Raw genomic sequence first — 21,378 nt, forward strand, 5'->3', positions numbered from 1 at the left:
TGTCAAAAAGTGTCTGTATAGCAATGCTTTGACATACTTAAATATTGTATGAAACCATACCCTGATAATATCAACTTGGTTACAGTGCCACCTAGTGTATCCTAGTGTAGGTATAATTTTATTTTAATGACTTTCATAATATAATTACTGGGATGCTACAAAACAGATTTGCTGCTGTCATGCTTGACCCTGTAATTCAACAAAAAACAAAAATCCCCCCTCCCCAAAAAAAGAAAATCACACTCATGAATTGACAAGTCTGTATTTTGCCCAACACCAGAAGTTTCTACAGTACAGAAGGACGTTATTGTGTCATAAACGAACAAAAAGAGAAACAGCAAGACATGACCTTAAAATCTAAAAGATGCACAAAATGATGCAGCCATGCATGGAAACAGAATGGTTTTTTTGTATTTTTTTATCATTTATCTCCTTAAAATCAAAAGGCACAATAAAAGGCCCTGAGGTAAAGAGGCCACAATGGTTTTATGTCCAAAATACTAAAAATTCCATGTTTTCAATCCTTGAATTCAAGTGCTACTCTATAGCCATTCATGTAAGTACATGAATCAATATCTGTAATATACTGCCAAGGCAAATCAATTACTTTGAAGCATTTACCAAAAAGAAAAGAATCATTCACAAGAAAAACAAAGTTTTGTCTGATAATAAAACGACTTGGCTTCAGAAAAAGTAAGTGCAGGACATGGACTGCTGCTCTCGATAGTTCTGATAAAATACATTTTTACCATTTGTGTACTTATTTGATACAGTTTAAAAATAATCTGAGTCAACAAAAATGTAATTAACACACTCATTATAACACACTCATTAAATAATCAAAAAATTGTTAATTAAAAGAACAATGATATTGTCTTACATTACCACTGCCCAAACTGTTGCCATTCCTAAAAATACCACAAATCAACTGACAGTCTTTAGGCTTAGTTCAAATCTTGAACTCTGCTTAAGGTCTTTGCAATCTTTACAACAATTTTTACAGAATAATTTTACAATAATTTCTTTTAAGTGTATAAGACAATCAGCATTTAAAATAAAACACGCGTTTAAAATGGAGGAGCAAGAGCCTCTTTGTGTGAATTTTTCCCCCTCAACTACATTTACCTTTTTGTTCCTTGAAGTATATTATTTCATTGTTAAGTTTGGAGATAATTTTCCCTTTTCTGCTTGGATCTCATAAACCCCTCTCTATTTTTCCCTATTACAGTACAAATGTGCAACAATCAAAATAAGTAAAAGAGAGGGTAAAGAAAAATAAAATTGAAGCAGCGCTGCTTAAAATCTAAATTAGAAACAAATGGACATATCATTTGGTCTGTAGAAAACACAAACTCAAAAAGTAAAGGGTAAGTAAAGTAAAAAAAAGAGTAAAAGATAAACAGTCAGTTTAATGTAGCCCTGTATTTAGATTTGGCACTTTTCCTTCCAGCAAGTAGAGAATTGTATCGGAATAAGTGAGGGGAGTGAATAAGAACGAGAAAAGAGGAAGAAAAGAGATGGAAAAGAAGGAGATAAAGAAGAATTTAATGTACAGCTACACCAATGAATGAGGTACTCCCGATGTGGTAGATATGGTGCCACATCAAGGTGTAGTTAGAGGAAAAAAGACAATGACATGAAAAGTCCTGAGGGTGTGTAAAAGAGCTGAGTGAAAATTATGGGGGCAACAGAGGAAGGCTCAGATAATGGCGTTGGTGCCACGAAGGCCAACCCCACGGGCAAACTGCTCCAGCAGGCCTGAGATGGCACCGGAAGGGCTTGGAGATGATGATTTAAGTCCTACTGTAGAGCTATAGACTGAAAGGAACAGCTCCCTCACTGCCTCCAACCTTACCTGCCTTTCAGGTACAAATGTGCACCTTGAAAGAAAAGAGAGAGAAGAAAACTCAGAAACTGCATTCATCATATTCTCTCCCTTCACTTAACATTTTTGTGCCTTCCCTCCACACAAAAACACAGCTCAATATGTACAAAAAAATCTTAATCTATTTTGGGATCCTAAAATATCAGAAATTAACATAACAGTCTTTACATTTCCGGCATATTTACAGTTTTACACCAGCTGTCATGTTTCCACACACAGAATTAGTGATGTTAAAACTACACCATAATAAAACAATATATATATATATATATATATATATATATATATATATATATATATATATATCGATAATATCTTTCTGCAGTGATGGTAGTATAGACTTAAGTGTGTGCTCCATATAGTAGTGATCATTTCACATTTATGCATTCGGTAGGACCTTTCATCCAAAGTGAATTAGGATGACCTTGGACATGGCAAGCCCCATGCTCTACTACTTGAGCTACAGGAACACTTATCCTATTCACTTTGAAGACTTAACATTACACTGTAAGAGTTTGTATTTTACATTTCAATTTCGAAATGCCCTACTAAGGCATTGCTTATGCCATATGGAATGAAGGATATATTTGATGTAGAAAACTCACTCGCTATGTCCGAATATCTCTACTTCCATACTAGTAGGTGAAAAACAGTATATGTGCTGTGTAGTATGTCCGAATTCATAGTACTCATAAAAGAGCAGGTGAAAAATACCTGGTGACCTGCTAATTATGGCGAGATTTTGAAGTGTGCATACTATAGAAACTTTACTATCCCATGAGGCCATAGGAGAGGATTTGTGAATGGAAGTGAAGAGATGCAACTGACAATGTAGGTCACATGACAATGACAACATGGTGTATGTAGTACATCCGAATTTCATTCATACTACACACATTCATTCTATACAGGCCGTACTTTTTTAATGATCACGATGTAAGTTTCAAACCAAATGTAATACCTACTACACAGTAAGGGATTTCGGACACAGCAACTGACTGATATTGCATTTGTGACCCTGGACCACAAAACCAGTCACATGGGTCAATTTTTTTAAATTGCTGATTTATACATCAACTGAAAGCTGAATAAATAAGCTTTCCATTGATGTACGGTTTGTTATGACAGGATGATATTTGTCCGAGATACAACTATTTTTAAATCTGGAATCTGACGGTGCATAAAAATCTAAACAATAGCCGCGTTTCCACTGTCGGGCCAGGGCCGGGCCAGGGCTAACAGCGAGCCGAGCCGGGCCAGTGGTTTCGGGCCTCAAGCACCGGGCTTGCGTTTCCACTGCCGGGCCAGTAGGCCCGTAACGCTGCCCTAAACCCCGCCCTTAACAGTCCTTTCTGGATCAAACGTCATACAACCTAACCAATTTCAGCGGGTATTATGAATTTATTATTTTAGTTAGGAAGATAGCATGTATATGAACTCATAGGCCGTGGCTGCCATAGTGTCCCGACTTGTCTCGCCACTAACAGAGGGACTGTGACCCAGCACACTGTCCCATTAAGTCGAACCATGGAAAGTTCCTTCTCTCTGCTTCGCTTTGTCCATTGTGCGTTTTAATCGCCTCACACTGCGTCCGCAACTTTTTAATTTTTTCCCGAACTTAAAGCTTTGTTCGCTGAATTCTTAGCTTCAGCAACGATGTATTTTATAACGTCCTCGTTTCTGCACACGCCGTCAAATTGACGTTGTACCCTTTCTTCTGCCCAAATGCTCAGAAGAGCTTTGGTATCTTCGACAGGCAGTAATGTTACAGGCGATTCCCCATTTTGAGCAGCGATTATTTTGCGCTATATAAAAAAGTGAATTGTGCATCTTGCCGCAGACCATAACTTTCCCTAACACCGATAAACTATGCCTTTTACCTTGACAACGCCTCTAGCCCGAGCTGGCCCGCTTTTGCCCAAGGTATTCGACGGGATCGAAATCCTGTCCGTTAGCCCAGAGTAAGCCCCGATCAAGCCCCGGAAGTGACAGAGGAAACGCGACTGGCCTTGGCACGCACTAGCACGGCTCGGCCCTGGCCCCGCAGGGGAAACACGGCTATTGAGAAAATCGCTTTTTGAAGTTGTCCATTTATGTTCGCGCATTCACTCACAAAAATAAATGTTGTTAAATATCTTCATGGAACATGATGTTTACTTAATATGTTAATGTTTACTTAACCTAATGATTTTTGACATAAAAGAAAAATCGATCATTTTGACCCATACAATATATTGCTGGCTATTGCCACAAATATACCCGTGCTACTTGTGATTGGTTTTGTGATCCAGGATCACATTTGTGACATTTAATTTGTGTACATGCTCTATAAAGAGTTTGCACAATTATCTGCGAGCATAGGATCATCAAGCATAGGATAGGCTACCCAAATATTAAATTCTGTCAATTACTCATCCTCTTGTCATTTCAAACCAATAAGACTTTCAATTTTAAAACACAACTGAAGATATTTGAAAACGGAGTGATTTCTGTCCCTCCATTCCACCAATTGATACTTCATAAAGTTCATAAAGATATTGTAAAAGAAATCGTATTGAATCAAGTGGTTTAATCTAAGTCTTCTGAAGAGACGTGATCTCTTTAAATGATGAACAGATAATATTTTGGCCTTTATTCACATATAAACATTGATTAGTGCATTTAGATAGAGAATATCAAATATGGTAAACAGAAGCTTAACACAAGCTACTTGCTTGATGCACGAAAACAAACTTCTTTTGTTCTTTCTTAAGCTTAAACTTGCTTGTGTGACAAGCAGAAACAAACTTAATTGACAAATCTCAACAGTTTGAATCGTCAGTGTTTTGGGTAAATAGAGAGAGGGAGAGAAATCTCGGACTTCTTTAAAAATATCTTTATCTGTATTTCAAGAGGAAACAAAGTCTTATGGGTTTGAAATGAGGGTGATTAAATAATGACTGAATTTTCATTTTTGGATGAACCCTTCAAATGCACTTGAATGACGCAAAATTAATGTAAACAGTAAGTTATGTCTTAAGGGATTGTAAACAGATGTGACAAAACATCTTAAATGTCAGAATAGATCTGTACATTAGGTATGCCCATAAGGAAATGCAGCCTATTAGACCTGCCCTGTCTATGATGTCATTAATAATAAATCAAACACCAAAGCCCCTTTCACACAGCGCGTTGATCCCGGGAAATTGCTGGGAAATTGCCAGAACGCCTTCTGTGTGAACGCAAACACGACCCGGGATTGATACCGGCATCGATGCCGGGTTGGGGACCTAGTAACATTGCTGGAATCAGTCCCGGAACGTGCGCTGTGTGAACAAAAGCCAGGACCGATGCCATAAGGGATGTGTCATAGTGATGACGCTCGTGCCATCGCGCGACTCTGTTGCTTAGAAGAAAGTTTGTGTTCGTCATCAACAAAGAAAGGACGAACAAATGTCTAGAAACTGGAACGAAGCAGAGACCAGGAGCACTATCCAAGCTGAAGCTGAGATCGTTCGCCAGCTTTGTGGAACGGTATGCGTGTGTACATGTTTTCGATGCGAACGTACATGTCTCATCCCGATGTCGTGTCTTTACGGGATCTTTATGGGTTGTGTGTAAACGCCCTCACAGATCCCGGCAAATCACTGGCAGTGTGAATGAACCGAAATCAAACAATCCCGGGACAAATGCCGGTTCACATTATCCGTGTATTTTCCGGAATCTCTGTAGCCCCTTTCACACAGAGATACGAAATCAGAGAGTGCGTTCACACACAACCCGTAAAAATCCCGTAATGACAAGTGACATCGATGTGACATGTAATGTCTCAGCAGCATCTATAGTTTGCTTATTTCTCTCTCGAGAAACCACGCTTGTGCATTTTTTTCTCTGATTCGATCATAAACTAGCACATTACGTAGCCTACCGTTTCACGCTGGCGAACGAATCCGGCTTCAGCGCTATCATTACGACACGGCATTGATTACGGCTTTTGTTCACACAGCGCGCGTTCCGGGACTGAACACGGCAATGTTACTAGGTCCCCATCCCGGCATCAATCCCGGGTCGTGTTTGCATTCACACAGAAGGTGTTCTGGCAATTTCCCGGCAATTTCCCGGGATCAACGCGCTGTGTGAAAGGGGCTCAATAATGCTTAGAAAAAAAAAGAAAAAAAACTCATTGCTCTTGTCTAAAACTTTAGCAGCTATAATATGCCCTCTACAGTTAGATACTTAAATCATTCTTTGTTTATTGCTTGTAACGTGTTTTTCTGTTCTTCTTTATGTTTTTTGAAGTTGACGACATCACTACATGCTGCTGTTTAATTTTACTCTTTTCAATTATATTAATAGTACATTCAAAATGAATTTTTTTTATACCATACTCCTTTAAAGTAGTTAGGTTAAAGATTCAGTGAAGTAAATCAGTTGTCTTACAAACTCACTGATGTGTGTGAATACTAATGAAAGACCAAGAATTTTTTGGTCTCTTTTGGATTTAATAAAAATGTTCACATCTTCCACTGATGAAGCTGGCTTGGTAGCCTATTCCTATCATGAAAATCATGACTCATAATATCTACTTTTTTTTCTTTTTTGTAAATATAATACATTGATCTTTTAATCTCATTACAACTTTGTCAATTTTTCTACATGCCAAAATTCTGTTGTACAGAGAGCACATAAAGTTTGGAACAAGTATTTCTGATTTCTGTTAAACTACACAGCCTCAACCGACTGGGTCTGATGAAGCAGAATGATAAAAATGGTTGAAACAAAAGAGAATGAGGGAAAAGAGAGCTAAATTGTATACATCTATGATCTTTGCAAACACCTTGTGACAGTCAATGATCTGTGTTTTCCTATTCTGTACTGGGGATGGCGCTGTTGAGCGTGGGAACCAGGTGGGAAGTTATTTAAGGAAGTGTGATTGCGTTTCTCTTTCTCTCTCTCTCGCTCTTTAGCCTTTGTTGTCAGGTGCGGTCGTGGTCACTCTAGTGGATGGCTTGTGAGTATTGTTGTTGTAGCCCCTGTTGCATTGATGTGTTAATGCTGCGGTCTTGTTCTGTTTTAATGCTTAAAATTCATATTTTGAGGAATATGTTTCCCTGATTGAATTTCGTAAAGCATTGGAAAGTTGTGTCGAGAGCGATTTGGTGATTGGCGTTTAAATGGAGCGGTTGAGAGAGAGCTATTTCCAATCCGGTTATGTTGTGGTTTAGACGTTGACTCAGGGCATTATAGGTAGTATGTTTTGAGGAGGTTTTGGTGTTTATTTTGGGAAGGGTTTTCTTTTGGTGTTTATTTCGGCGCTCGGATTGCCGAATTATTTTGTAAATATTGTGTGTGATGTAATGAATTGCATTTCAGTCCTAGTAGGTTAATGAGTGACATGGTAAGCAAACGTTTTCTTTTCTTTTTGCCTGTTTTCTTCTAATGTGGTTGCCGTATTATATTTTGATTAATTTTCGTTCTTACATAAGATTTATTGCATTGCATTTAATTATTTGAATTATTTAATCATTTTGATTTATCTGTCATTCATTTATTGTTGTGAGGTAACTAAAAGGTAAATGTTTCTGGGACTGAAATTAATAGTTGTTTTGTTTAATTATTTTTTTTCTCTGCTCTATTTTTTTTTGTTGATTGAATCCATTGATGTACTGAATTGAATGTAATATGACTGGATTTGAACTTTGAATAGAAATCTTCTAAATCAATTTCCTTGTAGTTCCTTGTTCTGTTACTTTATAATTGCTAATGTTTCTAATGAGGGATTAATTCAATAATTGTGGTGGGGTTTTTTACCCCTGGCGCTCGGTTCAGGGAACCAAGCAGATGATTTAACTATATTTTCTCAAGCAATTGATTCACCTAGGAGTGTATTTGTGGACACTGTAGCCTGGCAAAAAAAATGGTTTGAGGAAAATGCTAGACTTTGTACTAAAGACGTTCCTAGAGAGACGTTAACACTAGTTGAAAAGGCGCAAACTGATTTTTTGATCGTTCTTAATGATCGTATGAAAATTTTTACCAATCAAACAATGGATGCCATTAAGTGGAATGCAAAACAGTCATGTACCGAGTTTAAGGAATTAGTTGATGATGCTAGTAATTCATTACTTTCTTCTTTTAAAACAGCTATCAAAGAACATAGTGTAGGTGGAAAGGAGTTGCAAGAAGAAGTACGCAGTCTGAAGCAGCAAGTGTTTACTATGCAAACTTCTCTGGATGCCTTTATGCAGAAAAGCCCGCAACTTGACATTAAGATAGTTGAACGGGAGGATGTTGTTTCTACTCAGGTATGTTTGGGTTCAACTGTAGAATGTAATACTGGTGATTTGGTTAGTCAGGTTTTTGCTCCATCTAATTTGACCTGTGGCCGTGTCCTACCTATTAAGATGATATTTCAATCCTTTGGGGGGGGGGGGGTGCATGATGAGAACGATCCACTAGTTTACTTGGAAAGATGTAAAGATTTCTTAACTCTTAGACCAATGTCAAATGGTGAAATTCTTGCAACAATGCGTAGTGTTCTGCATGCTTCTGCCCCTGATTAGTGGGAGACAGTGAGATTTAAGGTTGATACTTGGGAGAGTTTTCAGCAAGCTTTTTTAGCTGTTTGTTTTACCGGAAGACTATCAAGATGTGTTGGAGGATCAGGTACGAAATCGGTTACAAGGAACAAATGAAAGTGTTTTTACTTTCTCATTTCAAGCTTTGTTTAAGCGTTGGAAACCAGAAGCTACTGAGGATGAGGTTTTAAAGCTCTGTTTAAAGCTATGAACCCTTGTTTTGTTAGTCAGCTTCGAGGTCGTGTACAGACAGTTGAGGAACTAGTAAGGCTGGGAACTCAAATAGAAAGGGATCACGATCATCAGAGAAAGTATAATCAGCTTCAGTTGTCTAAGAGCACTACATTTGACCAGAATTCACAGGCTAGGAAAATAAAAGAGGTAGAACCAAAAGCTATCTTGCCTTCAGAGCAACGAAATACAAGCTTGTTGTGTTGGAGGTGTCATGAAAATCATTCTCCAGGTTCTTGTCCTAATTTCAAAGCTTCTTTGAGTGGAAAACACTTTGGAGGGCACGCACAGGGTGGGAAAGAACCTCAGGTTCGTAGTCATCAACAAGGTGTAGTTTCTGCTTATGATGTTCAACGATGTTCAGCTCTTAAACAGTTAGTTGTTCCCTTAACTGTGAGAAAATGCACTGGGAAAGCACTTGTAGATACAGGGGCCACCTATACATTGTTGCATTTTGATTTATGGAACAAGATGAAAGGACCTAAAGAGCAACTTGATGCATGGCGTGAAGGACCACTTTATCTGGCTAATGGGGATGCTACGGTTCCTCTTGGACAGAAAATGCTTGATTTTTATTTGCATGATTGGCAATTTCAGGTTACTACAGTAGTCCTTCCAGCTCAGAAACTTGTCTATTCAATGGTGCTGGGGTTAGACTTTATAGCGTTGACTGGTTTGCAGCTTAATATTAAAGATCAGTTATAAAGTTTTTCGGGGGACCTGGAAAATCGTGTTTTCCCCTTCCAACCACCAATTACCTCGGGGGATTCTTCTTGGAGGTCTTGTAAACCACCTGTGTATTGTAAGCCTATTGCTTCTCTTTATTCCTCTGTTTCTCCTGTCCAGCTGGAGTGGTCAGTGACTGAGTATATGGAGAACTATGTGCAGGAAAAAACTGTTACAGAACTTGTCGAGCTAGTACAAAGCAAAGTCAATGAGAGTAAGTTATCAGACAAAGAGTCTCATGTTCTTTTTACGCATTTGTATGATCATCCTGAAGTGTGTACTCCTTCTCTTGGTAGAACTCATCTGGTTCAGCATAAGATCGCTGTCCGTACAGATGTGGTTGTAGCGCAAAAGCCCTATAGATTACCAGTACATAAAAAGGAAATAGTTAAGGATCAAATTGATGATATGCTTTCAGAAGACATTATTCAGCCATCTCATTCTCCTTGGGCATTTCCTATTGTACTGGTTCCTAAAAAAGATGGAGGCCAGCGCTTTTGTGTTGATTATCGACGATTAAATCCTATGAGTGAAAGTGATGCATTCCCTCTCCCTACTGTGGGTGAAATCCTGGAGTCACTTGCTGGAGCCGGTGTGTTCAGTACTCTGGATCTTAACAGCGGGTACTGGCAAGTGGCAATGGACCCAGACAGTATGGCTAAGACTGCCTTTGTGTCCCCTTTTGGGTTGTATGAATTCAAGGTTTTACCTTTTGGTTTGAAGAATGCCCCAGCCACATTTCAACGGCTCATGAATAGGGTGTTGGCTGAATGTTTAGGACAGTGTTGTTTGGTGTATTTAGATGACATATTCATTTATTCATCAAATTTCAGTCAGCATATACAAGATCTCCAAAGGGTTTTCAGGTGTTTACAAAAGGCAGGATTAACTCTGAAACTTCAGAAATGTCATTTCTGTTTAACCCTCTGCTATGTGAAAAAACCCCAGCAAAACGCGCCGGCGCGTTTGTCGACCCCATAGGGTTAACAGAAGTTTCTTGGCCACGTGGTGACCACTGAATGGGTGAAAGCGGATCCTGCTAAAACCGAGGCAATTCAGAACTTCCCTGTACCAAAAAATCTAAAGAACTTCAGCGGTTCTTGGGGATTAGTGGATGGTATCATAGGTATGTTCCTAATTTTTCAGCTATTGCCGAACCCTTAAACGCCTTGAAACGAAAAGGAGCCCGTTTCCAGTGGTCAGCTGACTGTCAGGCTTCTTTTGAGAATTTAAAAATGCATCTTTCTTCTTCACCAATATTGGGACACCCTAACCATGCTTGCACATTTATAGTCTATACAGATGCTAGTTCAACAGGTTTGGGTGCTATTCTTGGTCAACGACCAACTACATTTGGTACGACTGAGGAAGTACTAGCATATGCAAGCCGTACACTTACTGGTGCAGAAAGGAATTATTCCACCACAGAGAGGGAGTGTTTGGCTGTTGTTTGGGCGGTCGAAAGGTGGCGGCATTATTTGGAGGGCAAGTCTTTTATTGTTGTGACTGATCATGCGTCCCTCCTTTGGGTGTTTAACACTACCAAGGCAAACTCTCGTCTGATTCGTTGGGCTTTGAAATTGCAAGAGTTTGAATTTACTCTGGAATATCGCAAGGGAAAGCTTAACAGTGCTCCCGATGCTTTGTCCCGTGTTAGTAACCATGACTCTACTCCATTAATTGCTGTTTATACTAAGCAAACCCCAGATAGTCTAGATATCTGGACAGCACAACAGCAAGATATAGAGGTCCAAAAAGTATATCAGAGTGTAGTTGATAATATGCAGAGTCCTGATGAGTCTGGTTCTGGATTTGTTATTTTAGAGGAAAAGGTTTACCGGAAGGTGAATCATCCTTCCAAGGGAACATATTTTCAAGTGCATGTCCCACAGATCCTTCGCCAGACTATGTTGGAAGCATATCATTCCGACCCGCTAAGTGGGCATTTTGGTCGTTATAAGACACAAAAAAGGTTAATGGAAGTTGCTTTTTGGCCAAAAATGTGGGGGGATTTTTCAAAGTTTGTTAAAAATTGTGTCAGTTGTCAACAATGTAAGCCTTAGTGTCGTAAACCAGCAGGCCTGTTACAGCAGAATGAAGCACATGAACCATGGGAATTTCTCGGCGTGGATCTTATGGGACCATTGCCTTGTAGTATGCAAGGTAACACCCAGTTAATGGAGATAGAAGATTATTATAGCCATTGGGTAGAGTTGTTTCCACTTCGAAAAGCTACTGCTATGGCAATCGCACAGATGTTAAGGAGGGAAATTTTGACACGGTGGGGTGTTCCGAAATTTTTGTTGTCGGACAGAGGTCCTCAATTTACCTCTGAAATTTTGCGAGAGCTGTTTAGTAGGCGGGAGTGGTGCAAAAATTGACAACAGCATACCATCCCCAAACCAACTTTACACAATGTGTGAATCGGACTGTTAAGGGGATGATATCATCTTACGTGTTTGATGAGCATAATCATTGGGATCATTATTTGCCAGAGCTGAGGTATGCAATCAATTCTGCTGTTCAGGAGAGTACTGGATACTCCCCAGCAGAATTACTCTTGCAAAGGAGGTTGAAAGGACCTTTTGAATGTGTTTAAGAACCCCATCAGACTAGTCTCAGGGTTCTTAAAGATTTGCAGGAGATTGTAGAAAAGAACTTGTCTCGAGCTAAGGAAAAGCAGAAATGTTTTTATGATGCCGGTCGTAGGAACGTGACTTACTCTAGGAAAGATAGAGTTTGGATGAAGGCACATCCCCTCTCCAAGGCCTCTCAACAATTTGCAGCCAAGTTTGCAATCGAATTGTAGAAAAATTAGGTCCAGTAAACTTTCGGGTTGTGCGTGAGGACAATTGAAAGGACTTGCGTACTGTCCATGTGTGAAATTTGAAGCCTGCCTTTCCTGCTGCTGCCGAGTTTGGTTATAAGGAAAGGGAGGAAGTCTTGAATTTTTTTTACTGAGGAGTCAGATGATGAGGAGTTTCTGGGGTTTTAGTAATTATGTTCTGGATTAATTAGTAGTCCGTTTTGCAAGGCCAATTGACTTAAAAATGACGGAAATCTAAATGTTGAATGTAGAAACTAATGTTTAATGCTGTTGTTATTGCAGGGTTTTATGCATTGACATTTCCCTGTTGATGAGCATATATATGTGTAATGTTACAGAATGTTAGGGGATCTTTCTTCACGGGGTGAAGAATGTGAATCTGTGTTCCCTTTCGTAGTCACTCCGAGTTACGTCGGATGACGACGAATGGGGGTTTCACCTAGAAAGCCAATCATCTCCATGTATTATAAAACGAGCCAATGGCGATGAAATGCCATGGGTCTGCGGAATTTACATAGCGTATCTCCGCCCCACCGCGTGGGTATAAAAGGAGAGACGCCGGCAAAGGCAGATCATGTTTTCGCTTCGGAGCCAAGAGCTTCTCTTCACTCCACAAGCCAAATCCTGAGTTTTCTGTGACATCATCTTCTTCGAGACGAGCGAACTCTCCGGTGTTGGTGTGACGGCAGTACCCAGCGAGTTTCACATTGCCTGCGATCTGAGCAGTGATCTGCCAGTCTGTGTGCTTCTCCCTGGTCGCCTCAGCATCGCTGAGTTTTTCCTCTCTAAAACAGCTGCACGTGGCACGTCTTTTTAAAGATGTCTCGCCCGTGTTCTTCTGGGTGCGGTCGATTCCTGTCTTCCTTTGATGGGCACAATCGCTGCTTTGCGTGTTTGGGCTTAGAGCACGCTAAAGCAGCGCTTGTGGATGACTCATGTTCCTTCTGTGGGAACATGGCCATCGCAACACTAAGGTCGAGACTCAATGATCTCATTCGAGATATAGTCCCCTCATCCACACCCCGATCTACACCCTCCACGAGATGTGGTACTTCGGCTGGTGGACAGGGTGACTTGAGGGTGACGGTGTGGAACAATCCGACGATGCGTCCTCGGACCACGCCCCCCTCTACAGTGTTGCAACCCGCGAGCTCTGCGGTGATTCTAACGGGTCCATCTACTGATGCCCCGCGTGTTTCATTCGGCGCTCCAGAGGAGGACTCGATGTCGATCGCGGCATCACAAAGCGGGCAGGAGTCATCGGGAAGTGACGATGTGGCTGCGTTGCCTCCTTCTGGAGTACCTGTGTTGCCCGTATCAGATCACGAGATGACGGCCATGCTCTCCCGGGCCGCCTGCAAGCATCGGGCTTGAGTGGAACCCTCCGCCCTGCCCTGAGCGCTCGCGGTTGGATGACTGGTTTTTGGGTTCGGCTGCCGTCTCATGGCCACAGCCAACCCCAATACCATTCTTCCTGGAAGTGCATGAGGAGCTGGCGAAATCATGGAAGGCTCCCTTGACCTCCCGTGTACGTTTGTCAGCTTTCTCCACCTTTCCCCCCCTCGATTGGGCGGTCGCCCATGGGTACACTGGGATTCCCCCGGTTGAACGCTCTGTTGCCATGCAACTGTGTCCTTAGAGTGCTTCATCTCGTGGTATCATCTATTCATCTCGGATATTCATCTCGGAGCGGTTGAGGACTTTGCCCAGCAGTTCTCAACCGCACAGAAGCAGTCTGAGGCGATCAAACATATTCTGCACCGACGGCCTGCTGCTGCCTCCACCCAGCCGTCGGTACAGACGTCTCAGCCTGCTCGCCGCCAAGGGCGCCCTCCTGTGGCTCCCTCCCCTCCCGCACGGCCCCAGCAGCAGCCTTCACCCGGGCCGCGTCGCGGAGGAGGCCGCAGGAAGGCGAAACAGCCCTCTCCAGCCCCGCTAAACGCCAGGCTAAGCGGCGCTCCTGAGACGGGCTGCTCAGTGATGGTGTCGGTTTTTCCCCAGGAGGTGGTTGCAGGTCCCCTCCTTCCCCCGGCTGAGGGCCTCGCCGCTCTCATCCCTCTCTGTCACAGAGTTCTCGGACCGCAGTGTGCGCCGCCCCCGGGCCTCGCCATTCCCGTCCCCCTCTGTCTCAGAGGGTGCAGATGACAGTGCGTGCCGTCTCCGGACCTCACCACTCTCGTCCCCCTCTGTCGCCAGACCCCTGGCAGAGCAAACCCCCGTGGAACGCTGGTCCTTCCCTGGTCTCCTCTGTCAGGACGCGGAGCATGACCGCGCCCCAGCTCCGGGCCGCTATGCCACCCACGCCTGGGCCGGTCACTCTGCTTCGCTGCCCCTCCAGGGGGACGTCTGTGGTTCGCTTGACCCCGCTGGTTCAGTTCCTGGCAGCTTGGTTAGAGCTCCCCAGCCTGTCCCGCTGGGTGGCCCGAACTATCAGGCTCGGCTATGCGATTCAGTTCGCATGGTCTCCTCCCCGCTTCAGGGGAGTTCGCTTCACTATGGTCGGTGGCAATGCCCCTATCATGAGAGCGGAGGTTGCTACCCTGCTGGCGACGGGTGCAATCGAGACTGTCCCTTCAGCCGAGATGAAGTCAGGGTTCTACAGCCCGCACTTCATTGTCCCCAAGAAGACCGGTGGGTTACGACCGATCCTGGATCTGCGTGTCTTGAACCGCTCCCTTCACAGGCTGCTGTTCAAGATGCTCACGGCCAAACGCATTTTCGAATGCGTGCGGCCACAGGATTGGTTTGCAGCGATAGACCTGAAGGACGCCTACTTTCATGTCTCCATTTTACCTCGACACAGACCGTTTCTCCGGTTTGCTTTCGAGGGGCAGGCATACCAATACGCGGTTCTCCCATTCGGGTTGGCTCTGTCTCCTCGCGTCTTTACGAAGGTCGTCGAGGCAGCCCTTGTTCCCCTACGCGAACACGGGGTTCGCATCCTGAATTACCTCGACGACTGGCTAATATTAGCTCACTCTCGAGATCAGGTTTGCGAACACGGAGACTTAGTGCTCCGGCACCTAGCCTGTCTGGGCCTTCGGGTCAACTGGGAAAAGAGCAAACTCTGCCCTGTGCAGAGGATCTCTTTTCTCGGTATGGAGATCGACTCGGTCGCCATGTCTGCGCAGCTTACGAGCGAGCGCGCACACTCACTGCTGACTTGTCTTCGACAGTTCGATGGCAAGAGTGCGGTCCCACTGAAATTGTTTCAGAGGCTCCTGGGGCATATGGCATCTGCAGCCGCGGCAACGCCGCTCGGATTGCTTCATATAAGACCGCTTCAGCTGTGGCCTTGCGATCGAGTCCCGAGGTGGGCATGGCATCATGGCACGCTCCGAGTCCCAGTGACTCCGACCTGCCGTCAGACCTTCACGACGTGGAGGAACCTCAGTTTTCTACGGGCCGGAGTTCCCCTAGAACGAGATTCTCTGAGAAAGGATCTCCTTTCTCAGAGACGGGGCACCCTCTGGCACCCTCGACCCGATCTTTGGAGGCTCCACATGTGGCTCCTGGACGGGAAGAGGCAGGTTTGACTACCATCACTTCCGCTAGAGCATCGTCCATGAGACATGTCTATACGTTGAAGTGGAACCTCTTCGTCAACTGGTGCTCTTCTCGCAGAGAAGACCCCAGGAGATGCTCGGTCAGTGTCGTGCTTTCCTTCCTGCAAGATGGGCTGTAGCGAAGGCTGTCTCCCTCCACCCTGAAGGTGTATGTAGCCGCTATCGCAGCATATCACGAAGCAGTGGAAGGTAAGTCTCTGGGGAAGCACGACCTGATCGTCAGGTTCCTGAGAGGAGCGAGGAGATTGAATCCTCCTCGCCCTCCTCTCGTTCCCTCTTGGGACCTCTCAGTGGTGTTAAATGCCTTGCAGAGGGCTCTCTTTGAGCCCCTGCAATCAGTTGAGCTTAAGTTCCTGTCTATGAAGACAGTGCTCCTGGTTGCATTGGCCTCCATCAAGAGGGTAGGGGACCTGCACGCATTCTCCGTTGACGAAGCGTGCCTGGAATTCGGGCCCGGTCACTCTCACGTGATCCTGAGACCCCGGCCTGGATATGTGCCCAAGGTTCCCACCACTCCCTTCCGGGACCAGGTGGTGAACCTGCAAGCGCTGCCCCTGGAGGAGGCAGACCCAGCCTTGGCACTGCTCTGTCCAGTACGCGCTCTCCGTGCTTACGTAGACAGGACGCAGTGTTTCAGGACCTCAGACCAGCTCTTTGTCTGTTTTGGTGGGAGAATGAAGGGAAAGGCTCTCTCAAAGCAGAGGTTGTCCCACTGGATAGTGGACGCCATTGCTTTGGCTTACCAACAGCAAGGCCGACCGTGCCCCCTTGGTGTGACAGCCCACTCCAACTGGAGTGTGGCTTCCTCTTGGGCTCTAGTGCATGGCGCCTCGCTAACAGACATCTGTAGAGCTGCAGGCTGGGCGACACCCAACACATTCGCCAGATTTTATAATCTCCGAGTGGAGCCTGTGTCCTCGCTTCAGTCAGCTAGTACTGGACCCGCTCAGGTGTCTTCGCTTGCTCGCCATTCCACTCCACGGACTGGATACGTGCGATATTCCTCAGGTGAGCTTTCCTCTCTGAAGCCCTGAGTTCCTCCAGCACTGTTGAAGCTGGTGCTAGTGTCTATTGCCTGTGCGTTGGCTCGGTGCCTCCGTGAGCATGGTTCCTCCCCTGAGTAACCCCCACATGTGTATTTCCACTGTAAGCCTCCTTGAGCATGTGTCTTTCCCTCGGCAAGCCACCTTGCCACTCCTGGAGTTGAAAGTTGCAACCCCTCGGGCTGGTCACTCCAGCGTTCCTCCATATGAAGCCCTCCGGCCATATGTGTGTTCTTAAGTCCTCCCTACGGGTAGGCATGCTGCGGCATATTTCCTCTGAGATATGCTTCCCAGTGTACCTTGGTATTCCTGTGTTAAGTAGGACTCCTTCGTCCGTGCCAGTATCACGACAGGGGGATCAGACTTTCGCAGGGCACTGGAAGACAGCTGTGAAGGTGGCGTGATTTCACAGGGACCCCCATTCGTCGTCATCTGACGTAACTCGGAGTGACTACGAAAGGGAACGTCTCGGTTACGTATGTAACCCTCATTCCCTGAGTAGGGAACGGAGACGTTACGTCTCCCTGCCACTTTCGCTGTACCGCTGGGTAGACGCCTGAGTTCAGTCTCGGCTCCTCAGCGAAGACATGATCTGCCTTTGCCGGCGTCTCTCCTTTTATACCCACGCGGTGGGGCGGAGATACGCTATGCAAATTCCGCAGACCCATGGCATTTCATCGCCATTGGCTCGTTTTATAATACACAAAGATGATTGGCTTTCTAGGCGAAACCCCCATTCGTCGTCATCTGACGTAACGTCTCCGTTCCCTACTCAGGGAACGAGGGTTACATACGTAACCGAGTTGTTTCCTATTCCGTACTGGGGATGGTGCTGTTGAGCGTATATTCAGGGAACCAGGTGGGAAGTTATTTAAGGAAGTGTGATTGCGTTTCTTTTTCTCTCTCTCTCGCTCTTTAGCCTTTGTTGTCAGGTGCGGTCGTGGTCACGCTAGCGGATGGCTTGTGAGTATTGTTGTTGTAGCCCCTGTTGCATTGATGTGTTAATGCTGCGGTCTTGTTCTGTTTTAATGCTTACGATTCATATTTTGAGGAATATGTTTCCCTCATTGAATTTCGTAAAGCATTGGGAAGTTGTGTCGAGAGCGATTTGGTGATTGGCGTTTAAATGGAGCGGTTGAGAGAGAGCTATTTCCAATCCGGTTATGTTGTGGTTTAGACGTTCACTCAGGGCATTATAGGTAGTATGTTTTGAGGAGGTTTTGGTGTTTATTTTGGGAAGGGTTTTCTTTTGGTGTTTATTTCGGCGCTCGAGTTGCCGAATTATTTTGTAAATATTGTGTGTGATGTAATGAATTGCATTTCAGTCCCAGTAGGTTAATGAGTGACATGGTAAGCAAACGTTTTCTTTTCTTTTTGCCTGTTTTCTTCTAATGTGGTTGCCTTATTATATATTTTGATTCATTTTCGTTCTTACATAAGATTAATTGCATTGCATTTAATTATTTGAATTATTTAATTATTTTGATTTATCTGTCATTCATTTATTGTTGTGAGGTAACTAAAAGGTAAATGTTTCTGGGACTGAAAGTAATAGTTGATTTGTTTAATTACTTTTTTTCTCTGCTCTATTTTTTTTTTGATTGAATCCATTGATGTACTGAATTGAATGTAATCTGACTGGAATTGAACTTTGAATAGAAATCTTCTAAATCAATTTCCTTGTGGTTCCTTGTTCTGTTACTTTATAATTGATAATGTTTCTAATGAGGGATTAATTCAATAATTGTGGTGGGTTTTTTTTACCCCTGGCGCCCGAACTCAACCTTTAAAGACCAAATACCGTCACAACCTTCTTACTTTAAGTTACTTAAAATCTAGTGCACAAATCATCTTAGTGGTAAACAGAAGGACAGGTAGCGGAGAATACAAGAATACAGTAAATAGGAGTGGTAGGAGTGTGTATGAGACTTGCATTCGTCCACTGGGACCCTCATCCTGGAAGCTGAATGGAAAAGGAGACTCTGAGGGCACCGGGGGAAGATCATGGATGCTCCCACATCCTGAGACAATCTGCCAACTGCCATAATCTGTGGATAGCGAGGAGCCTGATCGAGCATACTCGACTATTGGTCTGAGATTGAGAGAGACATTCAAAGTATTAAAAGATTAATAGAGCAAGAAAAAAATAAAAGACAGGTCATTTTGGCCAGTAGGGTTGGGTCCAATAAAAAATGTTTGGCTCTTTGGTACTTAAAATTATTATTAAAGTGTGTATGTGTTGACAAATTTCATTCTAAATTATATAATATCATTATAAATGTTATCATTCACACCTTTCGATCACTAAACTGCTCATATAATTATTTGTATCCACTTTCAAGTTCAAAAACAGGAATTGGTTATTCACTCAGTTTACTTTTGGGTTCACAAATGGGTCTAAATTGGCTCTTTTACAGAAGACTAATTGTGAAAATATCATAAGGTGCTTTCATCAAGTATGTACACTGAAAGACAAATTGGCCCTTCCAAACACAGACAAAACAAATTCATCAAGTTTCAAGCAAAAAACACAAGCACTACAAAATAAACTTTACAAGTACCCACCTCCTTCCTGGTACAGCTAATGGGGTGCTTCCCGCTGGCCGTGTAAAATTTTGATCTGAGTGGTTGGATGAGGAAGAGCTTGAGGACTTAAAGGACCCCAGAGGACTGGCCTCAGTGATAACATTAGGTATTCGCTCCTCTGAAGTGATCGGTCGGTTCCAAAGCATAGAAGTAGAAGACAATGGGATGCCCTTCCTCCTGTGATAAACACTAAATAAGTCAACAGCATTTAAAACTGCAATTGTCAAGACAAATATTTACTCATAAAATGTGAACAAGAAAATAACAAATATTTAGTTAATTTCTGTGATTATTATGGATTGTTTAATGCATTAATAATAATGGTAACACTTTACAATAAGATTGTAATCATTTGTTAACATTAGTTCAATCATGACAACTCTCGCAATGAATTTAACCAGCATTTATTAATAAACATAGGCTTGTATATATGGCATGTACATAGGCTTGGTCTTGAGGATAGATCTAAAAATTGACATGGAAACAGTGAACTGAATTCAGGCTGCTGCAAGGAAACATAGGGAGACCCCCCGTGCAGATCTTAGCAGGTGGTGCTGGGGAAGGTGGAGGGCTAACGAAATCCCATGGCATGAAATCCCATCCCATGCTTCTACAGCATCTTAGTTAATTTCAGCATTAACTAATATGAACAAACAATGAACAATTATATTTTTACTAACCAACATTAAGACATTAACAAATTCTTTAAAAAAAAATTATTGCTCATTATTAGTTCATGTAACTAATGCATTAAAGTTGTAACTAAAGTTACAAATGAGACCTTATAGTAAAGTGTTACCATAAAAATGCAGCATTCGTTTTTCCCTCCATTCCTGAGGTTACGCCTAATATATTTTCTCCACTTTCTGTGGCTAGATATGTATGCTCACAGTAGAGTGCTGATCTCCCTTGGCCGAGTGAAGCAGACCGGAGGACAGTGCGCACATATCTTATGATTGGCCACACTCCTGATCTTGCCAGTAACTTGTCTAACACAGGTGTAAGTGCATTCATACTATTAAGCCATGAAAGGTGCTTATTTTGTAAGTCCTACCCGCTAGAAGCCTGTGGTCCAGTGGTAATCAGGTCTGTAGCTTCTGCAGGTATACTGGAGGGAGCAGATGTATCTTCTGTGATGAGAGAAAAATCACTGCTCAGACTTGTCACACTACCCCGATCTCTGGACTCTGAGAGAGATAGAGAGATGGAAAGTAAGAGAAAGAAAGAGAGAGAGAGAGAGAGAGAGAGAGAGAGAGAGAGAGAGAGAGAGAGAGAGAGAGAGAGAGAGAGAGAGAGAGAGAGAGAGAGAGAGAAAGAAAGAAAGAAAGAAAGAAAGAAAGAAAGAAAGAAAGAAAGAAAGAAAGAAAGAAAGAAAGAATGAAAGACAGACCATAAAACAGCAAGCCATGTATAATAAAGTCTGTAGTCTATTTAAAAAACAATCCTGCAGGGACAACCACAAGCAGGAGTATCTACTATTGGTTATGTATACTAGACAGTTCTTATAATCATAGCATACATAAAGTTTTGTGAATCTGCAGTTTGGCCATTGTAGTCAGAATATTCACTGAATCACTAATTTTAATTAATAGCTATTCTGAAACTGCAGTAATTTAGGAAAACAGGACTTACTTAACTGGCAGAGGTCATCAACTGTAAAGTCAGCATCTTTGAAATGAGAATTTTTTCTTCTGTTAAGAGTTATAGAAAAGACAAAAAGAAAAAGAAAAAAAATGGGGAAAAGTACAATACTACAGTCATAAGATGCAATTATTTGGGTCCAAGTGCATTGAGAAATGGAACCAATATTAACTTAGTTTCCGAATTTATCAGAACAGAATACGTTTTTCATCAATTTGGCATTTAAAACTTTAATTTATGAAACAATCACAGAAATATGTTGAACTTACAGCCTGCCTTATTAGTGGAATTCTACGGAATTTTGAGTGCAATGCAA

The 21,378-nt window shown here is 43.0% G+C and overlaps 1 protein-coding gene across 7 annotated transcripts in view; it reads right to left on the minus strand.

Moving 5' to 3' along the window:
- Positions 1 to 246: 246 nt before the first annotated feature.
- mtmr14 (myotubularin related protein 14) overlaps positions 247 to 21,378 on the minus strand; it is a 60,860-nt gene continuing 39,728 nt past the window's right edge. For 2 of the 7 annotated variants that reach the window (XM_077199124.1, XM_077199126.1), the window contains 5 exons: positions 21,054 to 21,112; positions 20,476 to 20,608; positions 19,401 to 19,598; positions 18,769 to 18,927; positions 247 to 1,880 (listed from right to left, as the gene is read on the minus strand). In XM_077199124.1, coding sequence (XP_077055239.1) covers positions 1,700 to 1,880; positions 18,769 to 18,927; positions 19,401 to 19,598; positions 20,476 to 20,608; positions 21,054 to 21,112 — 730 coding nt within the window. In that variant the 3' untranslated portion in view covers positions 247 to 1,699. Of the gene's footprint in view, positions 1,881 to 18,768; positions 18,928 to 19,400; positions 19,611 to 20,475; positions 20,609 to 21,053; positions 21,113 to 21,378 lie in introns of all 7 variants that reach the window. The other 5 variants (XM_077199128.1, XM_077199129.1, XM_077199123.1 and 2 more) reach the window with 3 other exon arrangements.

This window comes from Siphateles boraxobius, unplaced genomic scaffold (assembly GCF_051911475.1).
Source record: "Siphateles boraxobius isolate OS27281-9 unplaced genomic scaffold, OSU_SipBor_1 41, whole genome shotgun sequence".
NCBI classification, from domain to species: Eukaryota; Metazoa; Chordata; class Actinopteri; order Cypriniformes; family Leuciscidae; genus Siphateles; species Siphateles boraxobius.